Genomic DNA, 17,957 nt, shown 5'->3' with positions numbered 1-17,957 from the left:
GTTACTATAGTCAAGCTGAGTAACGTATCTTCCCTCACATAGTTGTGATATTATTTCAATGGTTGAGTATTTTACCTTTTCAGATGCTTGACTTCTTTCTCAAGCTATACTATTATTCTCCCCCACCTAATTTGACTATGTATAGTTTATTTACATACTAGAAATCAGCTTCCTGAGAATTTTGTTAAACATGTTCCTTCTTCTGGAAGGGGAAGAAAAAGAAGAGTCATTCAAAATAACCAGAGATTAGGTTCATTTTATTCCCCACTTTCAATAATTGAGAGTAAATGGTCACTATCGTAAGAATAAGAAAGATTAAAATCTTTAATGGGAAATTCCAATTGCCTTTCAGGATAATTATCCTCAACCAACTCAAATTCTCCCCACAGTGTCTTCTACCATGTAAATCTTCACTTCCCATCATCATGTGATTGGAATAAAGGGATTGGGGTCTAATTCTGCGGCACTTTGTGCCGGTCTGTGACACTAGCTCACACTGCCTTGTACCATAATTAGCTATGAACATCCAAGAGTGAAAAGAATAGGATAAGATAAGGCCCAAGGATCCTAAATGCTAGAGGCACTCGGATATTAGTAGAAATGAATGAAAAGAGGACAGATTCTAGATATAGTAGAACTGAGAGAACAGTGCTTCGATTTGGACTGAGTTGATGGACGGATGTGGCTGGTGGGAATGAGGATGGTAAGTGGCAGAGAAGGATGGTAAAGATAAGGATTTAAAAAGAGATATCAAGAATGACTCCCAGGGGACTGGCCTGACAGTGGTCATCCTATTGAGTGAAATGAGGAAGGCTAGAGGAGGAACAGATTTGCTCGGCTATCAAATCCAGCGATAGGCTGAATAATGGCTCCCAAGGATGCCCGTGCCATAATCCCCAGAACCTGTGAATATGTTACTTTACCTGGTAAAAGGCACTTTGCACATACGATTAAGTTAGTATCTTGAGTTGGGGGGATTATCCTGGATTATGTGGGTGGGCCCAGCATAATCACAAATCTTCTTGTAAGAGGAATGCAGGAGAGTCCGAGTGAGAGGTGCTTATGGGCCTGCGCAGAGGACATAAGGAAGGAAGAGCGGTGCGGAGGCTCCTCTGTGCTGCTGGCTTGGAGGATGGAGCACGGGGCCACAAGCCGGGCAGTGCAGCCAGCAGCCAGAAGTTAAAAAAAGGCAAAGACTGATACTCCCCCGAAGGCGAGGGATGGAATGCAGCCCTACCTCACCTTGATTTTAGCCCTTTGAAACTGACTTCACACTTCGACCTCTAGAACTATAGCATAATAAATTCACGTTATTTAAAGCTATACGAAATTTGTATTAATTTGTTATAGCAGCAATTAAAAAAATACATACATGTTAAATTTGAGACGCCTATTAGATATTCAAGGAGAGAAGCTGAGTAGGCAGTTTGGCACGCAGAGAGGACAGGACTAGATAAATAAAATCAGAAAAATTTGTTTGAATTATGGACCGTCATCCCCACATCACTCTAACCCTGCATCCCAAAAAAGTGCTCATGCACTAACATGTTTTTCATGTAACTGCAAGATGTTCAAGAATCCATATACATATCTACATATATATGTAGATATATATATATTTTTTAAGTTTATTGGGGTGAAAATTGTTAGTCAAGTTACATAGATTTCAGCTATACAATTCTGTATTACATCATCTATAAATCACATTGTGTGTTCACCAACCAGAGTCACTTCTCCTTCCATCACCATATATTTGACCCCTTTTACCCTCATCTACCATTCTCTCCCCCCTTACCCTCTGGTAACCACTAAACTATTAGAATCCCTATATTCATAGACCCTCCAGAATATTGTACGAAATCATAAGGTAGCCTGTTCTAATCCTGATAAGATCGCTCCCTAAGGAGGAAACCAAGTAACTTTTCGTTTTTTAAAAAAGAAAAATGTTTCCCCAATTCTGCTTATTTAAAAAAACCCAAAATGTTACAAAAATATCTAACTTAAAGTTCAAATCCCCATGTAAGCATCTGTGCCTCACTCTCACCCTTTACACTCTCCCCAGGCTTAAGGATGTGTCAATATGCCTCTGATTCCTTTTTAAATGTTTATACAAATATAGTTTTTTTAACCTTGCCTTTTTAAATTGAACTTGTGTTTTAAAATTAGCTTATGATAACAGAAAGCCGTGGTTACAACAATAGCAAAGCTCCAGAGTTGACATTTGATTCATTTAATTAAAAGTTCCATGCAACTAGGCTAGATAAAAAGAAAAGATAGCAGTTGGCTGATCAAAGAAAGTTTGTGTCAATGAATTTTAAATAATGAAAACATGTGGGCCTTAAAAATTACAATTACCAGAGCATCTTCAAAGGCAAGTATTTAGGTTTTAGAAGAAACCTCCTATTCCCCCGGAGTTCAATGAAGCTATTTTTATTTCTGCAACAGAGAGCTAACATGAAAGACCACAAGGAGGTAGTATTTTTTTTTTTTTTTTGCAATGCATTTATTTCGCATTCTTTTGTCCAGAAGCTGCTGAGTTGGTATCATAAAGAAAACTGTTAGCTCACTTAAAAAGGCCCAATAAACAGCTAGTCCCAAAATAGGCACATTTTAAACTTCTAAAAACAGGTCACAGAGAAAGTGAAACAATCACCTTTCTTTGGAGCTCATCTGGCTTAGCCAAGCCCTTTTAAGAAGGAAGAACTGAGCATCGGGATGGAAGCGTCCTGTTGTTGGACTATGCTCAGTACTACACACCGTCAGCTTTGCACAATACTATTCATCAAGTGCTTGAGTCTCTGCAAGTGGAAAACATCGACCAAATACTGTGTAAGTTCGAAAAACATGCTCTAGGAAAACCTTTCTAATAGGAAATTATATTTTTTATAGCCATGAAAGTAAACTGAGCATTAAAGAATAGACCTGGGAATTCCCAGGGAAAAAGGTGAAAGCTCACGTGAAGAAATTTAAGCTTTAAGAGGAGGATACAATGTATAAGACACTGAGAGGTTTGAATGCAGGGTAAGAACACAATCAGTTTGCATTTTAGGGAAATCACTTTGGTGGTTGTGCAGAGAATGGATTACAGAGAAGCAAGTCAGGAGGTAGAAAGGCCAGTTACAAGGCTGTTGTGAATCGTGAGATGTGCCTGGACCAGGACAGTAGCAAGGAGGACAGACAGAAGTGGACAGAGTCAAGAGCAATAAAGGAGACATATCAACAGAATCTGGTAACTGATTAGACGTAAGTACTCAGAGTGAGAGAAGAAGTTAAGAACTTCACCCAGGTTTCTGGCTTGGGCAACTTGAGTTGTGCCTTTCAGTGAGATAGGGAACCTTGGAGAAGATAGCTTAGGAGTAAGAAACAGAAGTTCAAGATACCAAGAGTCTATGAAAAAGAAATACAAACAGACACATTACATTCTTACATTGAGCCGTTTATTAAATAAGCAAGTTGAGAGAACGGGAATCTATTCCAAAAGCTCCAAGGGGCCAAATTCTAGTTCCTTAGCAGTTGCATAGAATTCATGAAAATTAACACACAAAGAATTCTAAAACCAAGCTTTTGCTATTCATTCCAGTCTGCTTACACTAGAGGACCTTCTAAGAAGGTTGTGTCAGATGTTGTTACCAGTGATTCACTCACTGCCCTCCCTGTGGAAGGACTCCCCACCCACTTGAAGTACAGCGTCACTTGCACTAGTGCCTGCAAAACGATGACACTTCCCTGCACCACTAACATCAAGCTTGCCAAAGAAATGAGTGGAAGTGACATATGCCGCTGTTGAGCTGAAGTCTGACAAGCTGGCACATGGTTTATCCATTGCTGTTTTTCCCAGGTAAGTATTGTTCCTTCGGCCAGGATCCCGGAATGAAGAAGACAAGTGAGGCTGAGTTGTGGCTCATCAGTTGAATAGAAATGTTCTACAAAGGATATAGGTGTCTAACAAGTAATAATGTATGCTTTACTTGTGTTTTCCCTCTTTTGGTAGGGTTTTCTGGTGACCTGCTAAGCAGCACTCTGATGGGGGGGAAAAAAAAGTTGGCCCAAGCATCCCAAAACGAAAAGAATGTTGAACCTGAAAGGAAACGTGGTATTCTGGAGTCAGCAAACTTTTCTGTAAAGGGCTAGACAGTAAATATTTTAAGCTTGCAGGCCACACAGATGCAGCACCAAAGCAGCCATAGACAATATGTAAATGAATGAGCATGTCTGTTTTCTAATAAAACTTTATTTACAAAAACAGACGGTGAGCCAGATTTGGCCCATAGGTCTGTAGTTTCCAGAATCCTGATCTAAACCCTTCATACTGTCATTGAGGAATCTGAGACCTAGAGAGATTAAATCAAGGTCAGATAGCTAGCGAGTGGCAGGTTGAGCATCAGAAAGAAGGTCTCCTGACTCTAGTGCACTAGAATAGGTTCTGTTTAACCACAGATAGAGGTAAAATACGTAAGAAAAAGCAGAGATCAAAGAACACTAAGGTGGGTTTTGATTATGTTAAACAGCTTTTAACAGTTTTTTGTTGTTTTTTTTAATAAATGAGGATTTACTTTTCAAGAGATGATGGCTTTCATAAAAACAAGTGAATGTTATAAAACCAAACAGGTGAACAAATGATAAATTACCGTGTTTCCCCAAAAATAAGACCTAGCCGGACAATCAGCTCTAATATTACATTATATAAGACTGGGTCTTATAGCAAAATAAGATCAGGTCTTATATTAATTTTTGCTCCGAAAGACGCATTGGAGCTGATTGTCCGGCTAGGTCTTATTTTTGGGGAAACACTGTAATTAGTATTTGAAAAATGACTTTCAGAGAAAACACAATTATATACTATCATTTCCTCGAACAATTTATCAATCATTTCTTTTATCCACAAGACAGAATTTGCTATGATCATTGCAATAACTTAGGTTAAGGCAAAACAGTTTCTAAAAATACCATAATATGAACAATAAATACACTGGACCAGCAGGAAATTATTTCCCATGGTATTTCAAATTTATTTTTCTTTCTTTTAATTGCCAAAGTCATACTTATTGGAGGAAACTCAAACAATACAGAAGTATATAAAGTGACACACTCCATGCCCTCAATTCCATTCCCCAGAGTGTTAACACATGACTGAGTTATATCAGAAGAGTGCAATACAGCTACTTTCTCTGAGCCACACTTAACAACGAAGAGGAATCTGGAGTTCCCCTGGCCAGACACCGCTTGGAAATCACGTTTTCAAAAGCAACAGAGCGGTTCGGGGGCACCTGTGGCCTACACATGAGAAAAGCAAGCTGCTGGTGCACTATAACCATGAGTGAGGCTCCTGCACAGAAGCTTTGATAAAGCTTCTGTATGTAGGAGGTACAGACACTTCAAAAGAGAGGAAGAATATCCATTTCTTCTCTTTGGGTATTTTATGCAGGAAACTTGGGCCAATTTGTTCATAACAAGACCACAATCTTCATCTGTTTTTAAATCCTAATACTTGAGTGACATCAGCAAAAGCAGCCGAGTAAGGAACTCCAGAAGTCCATCCTCCACAAAAGCAATAAAAAACTGGCAGAATCAACTCTTTCGGAACTCTGCAAACTAATCAAAAGCTTGCAGCCATTGCTAGATGCAGGTAAGTACAGCGAAACACTTAAGAAAAACTAGCTGGATTTTGGTTAGCATAGTGAACTTTGTGGCATTGTAACATATCCTGGTTCCGGTCCCCCATTCTCCAGCTCAGTGGTAGTCTTGAAAAAAACAACCTGCCTTCCTGGTACCAGTACTAGTACCCTTACGAACGCAGAAAGACCTCGTTCACAAACAATTATAATAATGTGTTTTGACTTGTCTGGTGGTGCTGTGGAAGACTGGCACAAAATATGACGTTATCTTGCCTAACTCAAAACTCTCAAAGTGCTAAAAAGTGGCCAGCTAGAGGGAGTTGGTTGAAAACACTTATAAGAGAATAAATAGTTGTTGCTACATGAGGCAATGGATAACAATTGGGACATACAATAGACGAACCAAAGAAGTTGGGAAGAAAGGCTGGAGAATAAAGGTGCTTTGGTGAATAAGGGCTTTGAAAAACTCCCACATGTTCCCAGGGTGGGCGCATGCTCAGAAAAGACCTGAGAAGGCCCTAAGCCCTCATCTCTGGCTGACCTAAGCAGAAGCACAAGCAGAAAGTGAAGGCTAAGGGAAGTGGTCCACTGCCTGGCTGAGCGTTGGAGGTGTGTGGCCATACACAGCCCATCTGCAAACTGCAAAGACTAGGAGGGTTTTTGTTGTTGTTTGGTTTTAGGCATTTAAGGAAAACTCTCTCCAATCCCTAGCTGACCACTAAGCTAATGAAACTGAGACTTCAGTGCCACACTTCACAAAGAAAACACACTTTACAAAATTAGTTCAGGAAAGTCACTAACAACCATAATAAGCAGCAAGAACAAACCCTGGGGAGGAGGAAGAATCTCATTTCCAGAGTTGCTACATTGTAATATTCAAAATGTCCAGTTTGCAACATAAAACTACAAGGCATGGGGAAAAAAACAAGAAAGTATGGTCCCACAGAGAAAAAAAAAAAGTAATACAAAGGGTTCCTGTGAAAGCCCAGACGTTGGACTTACTAGACAAAGACTTTAAATTTGCTATTTTAAATATATTGAAAGAGCTAAAAACACTATTAATAGAAGTAAAAAACAAAAAATCTGTAGCCTAGGAGAAGTCTTTTCAAATTTCATATCCAACAAAGGATTTGAATGCAGAATATATCAAGGATTCTTAAAAATTACACAATATGGAAACAAAAAACCTAATTTTAAAGTATCCAAAGATATAAACATTCTTTGCCAAAGATAATATATGTGTGGCACGCAACCACATGAAAAGATGCTCAACCAACGTTATTACCCATTAAGGAAATGCACAGTGAAATATCACTACACACCTATCAGAATGGCAAAAACAAAACAAACATGAAAAACCTGGTAATACCAAGAGCTGGTGAAGATGTAGAGCAATTGGAACTCTCACACATTGCTGGTTTTAATAAAGCTCTAGAAAACGCAAAACTATCGAGACAGAACAAATGAGTAATTGCTGAGGGTTAAGGGTTTAGGGAAGGTTTGACTACAAGGGGCAGCATGGGAATTTCAGGGTGATGAAACTGTTCTTTATTGTGACTATGGTGGTGGTCACGCGAATCTATACATACATTAGAACTCATAGACCTTACAGCGAATACTGTCCTGCATATTTGAAAGTCACTAAGAGAATAAATCTTAAAAGTTCTCATTACAAGAAAAATAATTTCTAACTATGTATGGTGACATCTATCAACTAGACTTACTCTGGTGATCATTTCACAATATATATACGTATCAAATCACTGTTGTACACCTGATACTAATATAATGTTATATGTCAATTATACCTGAAAAATTCCTAGAACCACGTACCAAAAGAAGTCAATTGTACTTTATTTAAATTTATGGATGCAAATTTAAAAATTAAAGGAGGAAAAAAGACGTCAGGGGTTCAAATCCCACTTAACTTTGCTTTGCCTCATTTTCCTCATTTTAAAAACAGAACCTGCCTTTCTTTGTTAGGATTACATAAGTTCCTGACATATATTACGCACTAAATAAGTGATTGATAAATATTTTGTTCAGACATGCTAAAAAGCTAGTACTTAAAAAAAAAAAATTTACAGGAGTAAGAAATCCAGCTCTCAACTAAATGCAAAGAATGAAAGAATATTGAAATTAAAACCCCTAATTCTTCATTATCTTCGTTAAACATTCATTGGAAACCTAGGGAGTGATTATTTCAAATTACGTTTTACAAGGTTTACAAAATCCTTGGGCACCAGGAGGTATTGAGAGGTTTCTTTTCCACAAGTACCCGTCATTATATTTAACAATAAATAACAAGCGCGCTCTAATTAAGGCTTAATATTAAATGTCCGGTACCATCGCGCCTCTCTTGGAGAGGTTGTCACATAACGACTTCCTTGTTCCACGTCAGGAACCTTAGCAACGTTGCACTTGTCACTCGCTTCGCTGCCCTCCATCCCATCTGTCTCTAGACCGGCCAATCCTTCCTCAGAAATTTCTTTCAACATCCATTCTCCACATCCTTCCACACATGACAGGGTTTGGGGTTTTAAGAAGCAGCAGCTGCTGCAACCAGTGGCGACTCCTACCTTCCCGGTGTCTCTCTCCTTACCTGAAAATTAGCTTTCTCTTTCGGGCCACGTAACCAACTAAGCGTTTGAACTTTATAATCAGATTCAACTGGGACCCAAGGTGATGACGCCGCGGGCGGGGAGAAGCCGCTCACACGGAGAAGGAACGACTGACAGCTGAGGGCCGCTGCGCGCATGCGCACGCACGTGCACAGGCGTCAAACAGGCGCGTGCAGACTGCAGGGGGCGCAGGCGCTGCCTCGCTGAGAAAGGCGCTGGGTGCCCGGGGCTTCGAGGCCCTGCGGAGCCTCCAGGCCCGGCTTCACCGCCCCGGCCGAGAGAGCCTGAAGGGAAGACATTAGGTGAGACACCGGACACTGGCCTTGACATTCATTTGCTGCCCCTCAGCCCAAAGCCTGGCACCAGCTGTACTGATGGCACCACGTGGCAAATATCTAAAGCTCTTAAGACTAAAAAGGAAACGAACATGTGCATTTCTTGCGTGTCACCGCATATTGTTTCTTCGCAACAGGGTAAGCCACGGGCAGAGTAGGAATTCGCTTTCCGTTATTGTGTACAATAAGGAATTGGGTTAGAATCAAATGTAATCAAATTAACAAAAAAGACTACATTAAATCCTTTTTTTAAAATTTATTCTATTTGATAGACATGTATTGAACATATATACCAGGCACTATTCTGAGTTACGGGGCTATAACAACGAATAAAATAAGTTCCCTCGCGGAACTCATTACTGAAAGTCGGAGTGTTCAGGTCAGGCACGGAGTCTGCCAATTTTATCCTGTCTCCCTTTTAGGAAACCTTGGAACAGCCCCCTGGCCCGAAGTCCCATTTGACAGAAACAGCTGCTGGTGATCCTCAATTCAGAATGCAGGTAGCCTGGTGGGTACCACAGGACCCTACCATCCTCCCGCAAGAGAAGGAACCAGGGACGAGTGTGGAAAGGTAACTGTGTATAGTTTGTCATAGGCCTCTGAGGTAAACTGGCATGAGAACCCTGCCCAAAAGGGGCACTCTGCAGGTTGGTGGCTGGCCAACCTACTTAGAGCCTCTTTTGGAGGGAGGCTGACTGTGGGGAAAACAAGAAAGCCAACTACTGAGTAACTTCAGAAGCCATGGAAGCAGAAATAAACTGAGTCACAAAAATGGGGGCATCACTGACATAAGGAGTAACAGGCATCCCAATTTACAGAGGAATGTTCTCTGGAGTAGCCGTTTGCTGTCAGTTTCCCAGAGCTACTCTTATTTCCAAATGACTTCTGAAGCTATTTCCTGTGTCTTCCAATTTACCCCTACATCCTTATAATAAGCCTCCATCAGCTGTGCTTAGCAGAACAGGCTTCTATTTCCTACAATCCGAAATAATATAAGTATCACATACATCGCTTACCAGTTACTTTAATGGTAGTTCCTTACACCATTCTTTATGTTCCGCTTTCTTAGGCTATAAGATAATAGGGGGATTGACTAAAATCCATGTGTAAAACACATGGTGGATTCTGTTTATTTATTCTGTTTGCCTAAAATTCATCACAACTTATGATGAAAAAGCATAACAGTACAAATTACAAGAAATCACACTGAAACCACTCAACATCACATTTTTTAACAGAAGGCTAAAGCCAAGTCTCACCTCAAGTAGAACTTCAAACATCCAGCTCTCCAGCAATTACTCCAGAAGTAACTGATCAGGAAATCACGAGAATGACTTTTTAAAATCTCCTCAGTTGATTCTGATGCCCCGCCCGCATTCAGAACCCTGGCACTGAGCTAGAGGTGAGGGTCTTGTTACTCAAAGTGTGGTCCAGCGACCAGCAGCCGCAGTAGCAGCGTCACTTGGAGCTTGTTAGAAATGCAGAATCTCAGGCTCCACCCCAAACCTACTAAATCAGATCTGCGTTTTTATAAGATCCCCCAGGTGATTTGTAGGCATGTTAAAATTTGGAAACTACTATTTGGAGTTTCCATTGCTCTGTAGAGAAATCCCATGCCATGTTATAAAGTTGAATACCTCAAGAAATTTTCTATGAAAAAGACACAGGAATAGAACAGCATACGAGAGCAAATGTTTGTGATATTAGGCATTTCATATTATTAAGCCTCTAATTCAGAGTAATATTCAAATGAAAGTTTCCACATTTTAAAACTTGCAATACCACTCCTTATTTCAAATGAATTCCACTTAGAAACCATATCCTCCACTGAGTTATAGCTCCACTGAGTCACACAAATCTACCTTGTAATCTCCAAATAGCTCCAGTTATCTCCACTGAAACTAGTAGTGTGTGTATTGAAAGGGAGTCCTTGTGAGGAGATAAAGAAAAGGGGCATGGTGACAAGACAAGAAGGGATCATTTACATGGGTGCCCCCATGCTGGGGGACCTGCCCATTTTTGGGGTTTGTATGAACACCTCAGTACTAGTTTCAAAGGACTATTTGGAAATGGCGATATTTATTGCCAGAAAAACTAATTCTCCATATGCCGTGCGAACATTTTCTTTTGTTCTTGGCCCCTTGTTCTTGGCCAGCTCTCAGAGGAAAAGCATTTAGCTCTCCTCCAGTATAGTGATTCCTTGATTAATGTATCTTCAGGAAACAATCCTCCAGTACAATAAAGGCAGCCATATTGAAAACAAATGAACTCTGAATCTTAAGCAGCAGCCCTGGCATGTATTATAGGGCTCATCAGCAATTGTTAATCTGTTCCTATGCATCACAATAAGAACAAAATCACCTCCCTTCACAGCTTCTATTTATGTACTCAGACCTGTCATTAGGCAAAATGACAAAAATAGAATACTGTTTTCCGATTCTATAGATTTCCTTTTCAGTATCACACATGAGAACTTGAACTTTAAGAGCATGTTACCCATCATAAATTTGTAGAATAAAGAATGAATAATTCCCATTCAAAAGATGCAAATAAAAAGGGGGAAGAGGAGCTCTTTTTTTGTCCAAGGTTACATTATAATAAAGTACAAAATAGCAACAGGAGTCTAGCTATCCTAAGGGAACTGCATGTTAACAAAATGGGTTACAGCCTGGTGGTAAGGAGAGAGAGAAACAAGAAGATCAAGTTAGAATCTGTATCAGTTAGGAAGGGCATTCAGCTGCTAGTTATAGAGATATAAGATAACAGCAGCTTAAGCAAGACAGAGTTCATGTTTTCTCAAATAGAGGAGGAGGCAGGCAATCAAAAGCTCAAATGATGACTGTTATCATTGGCAACGGAGATTCCATCTACTTTTCTGCTCCACCATTCCGCAGTGCATGGAGTCCATCCTCAAGGTAGCCTCATGGCCCAGGATGGCTGCTGTGAGCTACACTACACATCCTTGTTTCTGGTAGGAGGGGGAAGGAAGATGATAAAGGAAAAAGAATATTCTGTGCAGTAGAGTCCTGTTTAAAGAACTTTTCTAGAAATCCCATTCAACAACTTTTACTTGTATCTCCTCAGCAGGCTGATAGTAGTATTATAGTTTTGTAGGTGGGTACACTGATTCAGGAAGAACTGTGTGAATACTGGGTAGACAACTAAAAGTCTCTGCCACAGAATCCTATTGTGTCACTTCCTACCATGTTTCCCCTAAAATAAGACCTAAACAAGCCATCAGCTCTAATGCTCCTTTTGGAGCAAAAATTAATAAGACCAGTCTTATGTTAATTTTTGCTCCAAAAGGCGCATTAGAGATGATGGTCCAACTAGGTCTTAGTTTCGGGGAAACACGGTAGCTGTGTGATCTTGAGTAAATTTATTCCCTGTAGGCCTCAGGTTCCTCATCTGTAAAAATGAAAGAAATCATCACACCTACCTCATAGGATTGCTACAAGAACTAAATGAGAAAAATACATGTTAAACATTTAGAATACTACCTGATACCCAGTACACAATAAATATTAACTCATTATTATTTGATTGTCCTCGTCCGGCACTTTTCCAAATTCCTCTGCTAACTACCTCTTCATTTCCAAAATGGGAAAGCAATTCCTATCAGTCATTTGTACCTGTTGATACCCATAGGTCACCTCAGACAGACATATGGGTGAAAAATGATGTAAACGGAGCTACTCAAAAATGAAGTTGGAGCTGCCATCCCAGAGGAACTGCCTTGCATGTCTTACTCCCCAAAACTTAGGAATGTTTAAGGGGCAAAATAACCTTTGGACTAGGCCAAAGCGATATCGTGTCCCAAAGAACTGTTTGAAAAGCTTATAGGAAAGCAGACATTCTGACTACAAGACCAAAAATTAAGGGCATTCTTTAGAATTAGCACCACCATGTATAGCTAAAGAATAACTTAGCTTGTTTGCACCTATAGCAATTCCTTCCTTGACTTATTAACACCAATAGAAATTCCTTCCTTGTATTCATGTAATTATTCCCCTTCCCATTGTTATAACAACCCCTCTCCTTCACCTCATAATTGGAACACTATTTAGGTTTCTGCCTGAATCAGTGCTTCACAAATAGCTATTTTTTTGGATCTCAAAGAAACGCTTTTTGCCTCTCACTTCGGCCTTTTATTCTTAGGTTAACAACATAAAGCAATTCTAATAACTTTACAGGCATTTACTATGTGCCTAGCTGTATTCTAAGGGTATTACATATACCAACTCATTTAATCTTCAAACCTTCTGTAACAGGTGTTATTGGTATCCCCATTTTATAAATAAAGAATGGAAGTACAGAGAGGTTAGGTAACTTGTCCAAGATCACACAGTAAGAGGTGATCAGAGAAATGAACCAAGACAGCCTGGGTCTCTTATGCTAAATTCCAGTCGATAGTCACCATGAAGTACTTTATATTCTTATTTATCTTCTTTAAAGTGTATTAATTTTACCTTCCCTAATTCTATGACACATTCTTTAAAAGCAAGGAGACTATTTTATATATCTCTTTGTATTCCCTGTATTTTCTACACCTGTATTTTCTACACTAATTTTGCATACATTATATTGATGGAGATAACTAGATAGGTCTTAAAGAACTTGGTGAGTACAGGATTTTTAAACAATGTGTAATATCTCTAGTTTCCATGGGACTTATAACTTTCTCAAAATAAATTAGACAACTTTGGAATTCTAATAACAAAAACGTTAAGATGGTGGCCCAGAGAGAATTACTAGTTTTCAAAATTATTTAACTTATTACGGCCACAAACTCTGCACCATATGTTACATGAATCAATTCAAAGAAACTATAGTTTATGACTTGAAACACAATAGAGGTTACTGAGGTGCAGTTATACCTAGTTATATTTTAGATTAAGTCTTGAACATTTCTGAGTCTCAATTTACTCATCTTTAAAATGGGAATAAAATGTACATCCTTTCCTCTTGGTGTTTTTTTTTTGTTTTGTTTTGTTTTGAAGAATCAAGTTAAATGAAACTGAGAAAGCCCTTCCCAAGCTGAAAAACACCAGACATAAAGTATTTCTAAATATACAACAAGTACCATGCAGGTATAAACATGTCGAGCATTAATAGCAATTGACTCTTATTAGCCAGTGAGAAGCAAGGAAAAACATGCACTTTCAAGTCAGAAAGCCTTGGTGCAAGTCCCCATTCTGCCATTTAACTAGCAGAGGGACCTTGGGCAAGTTGCTTAAATATTTTTGAGCCTCAATCTTTTCAATTATAGAGAAAATAATACCTACCTCACTGGGTATAACATAACATATAAGAAGTACCTGGTTCATAGTGAACACAACAAATTTATTCTGGGCCTTCATACTGACAGTATTATTTTACTCAAAACACATCACAGAAGTTATATCAGCCCTTCCAGAGTTTACCATAACAACAGCAGCACATAGAAATAATAAATTTATTCAGTATTTATGAAACCCTATTAAATGCCTACTACTCTTCTGGGTGATTAGGGGAGAACCTAGAATTTTGTATTTCCTGTCTTTGGAGAAACAATATAAAAATGCTGTAGGTTGATCAAAGGTTCTCAGGTCCAGTTGGGAGTCTGATGAATGTTACAACAACTCTATCCAAAGAAAGTCACAAAACTTTTAGAAGACAATACAGGAGATGCAGGAGAAAATCTTCATGACCTTACAGTAGGGACAGCATTCTTAACAAAGGAGGACAGTGAGGAGAAGAGGGACGTTATAAAGAAAAAGATTCATAAATACACCTATATTAAAATTAAGAATTTCCACACCAAAAGAAACCATAAAGAAAAATTTAAAAATAATCGAGTGGAAGATATTTGCAACACATGCAACCAAAAAAGTTGAGATTCTGGTGCAAAGAACTCCAAAAAACCAATAAACTATGATAGACAAAAAGTGTGATATATTTATGAAAATAAACTACAGCTGCATGTAACAAGATGGGTAAATCTTACAAACTTAATATTGAATCAAAAAAGCATCACACTAAAGAATACAAACAGGATGATTACATTTATATGAACTTGCAAAATAAGTAAAATTAAATAATATTGTACAGGATGCATGTTATGCACATGCACACAGGTAAAACTCATAATCGCAAAAGTCAAAAAAGTGGAAGGAAGAAGGATCAGTCTGCTTTTAGGTTACTGACAATATTCTGTTTCTTGACTTGGACACAGGTTACAAGAGTCTTATTGAGCTTTGCTTTATTGTTCTTCACAGATGTTGCATTTTTTTACGAATTGAATGAAGGGAAGACCCTCCTCCAGCAAAAAGTTATGACTCGCTTTATTACAGTGGTCTGGAACCGAACCCACAATCTCTCTGAGGTATGCCTATATTTTATAATTGATAGGTTTTATACACTCTTCTGAATGTACATTGCAAAAATAAACACACTTCCACCACCACACTTAAATTTAGCAGGGAGACAAGGAGTTCACAGACTCCCTCAAGTCCATAAACACCAAATTTATGGTGTCAAGTTATGTGAGATCAAAGAAAAAGAAAATCTTTATATTGTGAAGTGGTAGGAGACGTAGGGAGCAATGAGATGAGAACAGAAGATGAAAGACCGGAAAGAAATGTTCAGCAGAAGAAACACTAAGCCTCTGGGTCAGTTCCTAGCCTCACTTGGAGAGAGCACAACATTTAGCATGTAAGTAACAAATGCCCAAGCTTGGTAAGGAATGAGATGGCGGTATGCTGAAAACACCGTAAGTAATGAGGGGAATGAGGAACACAGATTGCAAAGAAATGTAAACTATTAAAGAACATATCTCAAAAGAAAGAAGACCAGTCATTCTAAGTTTAACCCTCTACTCACTGCTTAATATTTCTGTTCCTCACCCCTTAATGGAGACAGGGCATACTAAGTAGTTATAAATTGCAAACACCAATTTCTGAGTGGAAAAGTACACAAAGTCATGTCTCAGCAAAATACTATCACAGAACGTAGGAAAAGCCATGGGAAATTAAGAAACCAGTAAAAACAAGTTACAAAAATGCCAGCCTTGGAATAAATATACATATCTCAACTAAATGATAAATATATACCTGGATCATATCTGGTCTGACTTCCAATACAGCTCTTCCTAGTACAGTCCCTCGGAAGAGAGTGAAGCTTTTTGCTGAAGGTGATAGGACCCCAAGGTAGCCTACACTGTAATTCAGTGGAGGAGGTACATCTTTGTCATGTTCCATTGTATTCTTGCAAGAAATATTAACTCATATCCATTTTTTCATTAAGTCTGGGTTTATACTGAACAAAACTATCAATGATTTTCAAACCAGATGGTGTTCATGTAGATAGTCGAATGCCTTATTTTGAGGAAAAGTCCTACTAATGGGCATAGGGAATTATTTTTAAGGTTCCAAGATCCTATCTAAGGCATCAAATTGACCATTTCTTCATGTTCCACTTAAATTCTTTCATCCTATCTTCTACCCTTCATTTGTTCCCCCACAGACCCATTATCTGCTCTTAATTCTCCAACCTTCTCTTAGGTTAAAGGGAGCCACAGAAAAACTTCTCCATGACTTGATGGAATGAATGTTGACTATGGTTTACTTTCTAAAGAGGCTTTAATGGATCGTTCTCATCTGAATCTCACTTTTCTATCTCCCTTTTATTGTCAATTTCCTAGGTTTGTTCTCTCTCGTTTTTTAGATAACTGGCTTATCTGGTTGGAACCAAAGGCCAAAGAATTTCCTATTATGTTTGACTGATACTTGGCAGCAGGAGGAAGCGGTGTGGATCTATAATTGCTTGCTGTTCCTTTTGTATGCGCCGAAGTATTGATCCATGCCGCCTCTGTGCACCCAAAAACACAATGCCATACAAGTAATTACAGGCCCAGAAATGATTCTCAGCCCCCCAAAATTGCCTTTTGGAATGAAATCTTATGGACTAGGGTCTCACAAAATAACTCCAAAGTCAGTCCTATGGAAAAACTGATGAACTCCGGCGTGGGGGATGGGGTGGGGAGAGTCACTGGTCCAAAGTTCAGAGACACCGAAACTAAGACAAGACGTTTGGCACGTGGTTCTACCTGGTTGCCGCAGCGCAGGTAACCCTATTGGAACGAGTCGGTCGGTCGTTCTCCACCGGCCTCTGACTCATCCAGAGATAAGTAATCACCTGGGCCACAAGTTTCAAGCCAGAGCTCCTGGATTTCGTGTGCACGGAAAATTTGTAGTTTGACTCCTGGGCCCTAGCAGGTAGAGACCAGGGTGAATAGCCTCAGACTCGGCCAGCCAGTGATGGTGAGGATGTGAAAAGCCTCCGAGAGGTGCTGGTCCCATCTGGGCAGCTGAGAGAGCCGTTGCTGTCCAGAGCAGGACCCGCGCGGCCCCAAGGAGCACAGCCCTCGGTCCCGGTCCCGTGTACCCCTCGCGCTCCGCGCACCCCTCACCTGCAGCGAAGTAGCACGAGAGCACTCGGCCCCGGGCGCGGCGCGGCCCCCCGAGCTCGCGGCGCTCGCGTAGCTCTTCCTCCTCGTCCTCCCGCCGCCGGCCCTCAGCCATCGGCGAGGCACAGATGAACACCGAGTACTCCCACGCCAGCACCCTCGCGGCCTGGAAGGTGGCCCCGGGGAGGAAGTGGCGACTCCGGCTGCGCGGGTGGCTGCGGAATCGGCAACCTCTGCGGACTCCACCTGCAGCCGGCCAGGGAGAGGCCGGTGCGGGCAGAGCCGATTTCCCCGCCTCCTCCTGGCAACGCCCGTGGCCTCTTTCTGCCTGCTTTCTCTCTCCCACTCTCTTCCCCCTTCCTCTTTCCCTTCTCCGCCCCGCGGACTTGGATCCAGGGATCGGGCGGGCTCTGGACGGGCCTCGCCTCCTCGGGGAGGGGTTAGGGGCCGCCCCTCAGTCACACACGCAGGAACCACCAGCTCGACCAAAACAAACCTGTACAAAATCAATAAACAGGCTAGGAAGGGATTGGGGGGGAGGTGGCCTGGCCTCTTCCTGCCCTTTCGCTCAACATTCCGGTGTCAACAGGAAACCCATTTGCTTGACACTTAAACAAAAGGAGGAGGAAGTACCTGCCCCTAGCGGGACTAGGAGAGATGGGACAGCTGGGAGTCGCTGAACTTGGGAAAAACTTTGGCTCGGAGTTTGGTTGAGTCTCGCGCAATTTTTTTCTTTTCCTCTCTTTTCGCTCTTTAAAATCGAGGCTCACCAGAGCACAGAGGATTTTTAGGGCAGTGAAACTACTCTGTATGATACGGGAATAGTGGATCTATGTCATTATACATTTGTCCAAATCTATAGAATGTACACGGTCAAGAGTGAACCCTAATGTAAACTGTAGACTTTGGGTGATTACAATATGTCAGTGTAGGTTCCTTA

The 17,957-nt window shown here is 40.4% G+C and overlaps 1 protein-coding gene across 6 annotated transcripts in view; it reads right to left on the bottom strand.

The window, feature by feature from the left end:
- Positions 1-17,575, bottom strand: part of SH3D19 (SH3 domain containing 19) — a 141,910-nt gene extending 124,335 nt beyond the window's left edge. For 2 of the 6 annotated variants that reach the window (XM_074338447.2, XM_019722822.3), the window contains exon 1: positions 17,021-17,574. Coding sequence is in view for 2 of the 6 variants with exons in the window: in XM_019722822.3 (XP_019578381.3) it covers positions 17,021-17,132 (112 nt within the window). In the remaining 4 variants the exon portion in view is untranslated. Of the gene's footprint in view, positions 1-17,020 lie in introns of all 6 variants that reach the window. The other 4 variants (XM_019722829.3, XM_088792576.1, XM_088792577.1 and 1 more) reach the window with 4 other exon arrangements.
- Positions 17,576-17,957: the final 382 nt, after the last annotated feature.

Source organism: Rhinolophus sinicus, chromosome 15, assembly GCF_057876585.1.
Source record: "Rhinolophus sinicus isolate RSI-liver-muscle chromosome 15, RSI-T2T, whole genome shotgun sequence".
NCBI lineage: Eukaryota > Metazoa > Chordata > Mammalia > Chiroptera > Rhinolophidae > Rhinolophus > Rhinolophus sinicus.
The sequence above is the reverse complement of the archived record's forward strand: the minus strand, read 5'-3'. Positions and strand labels throughout refer to the sequence as shown.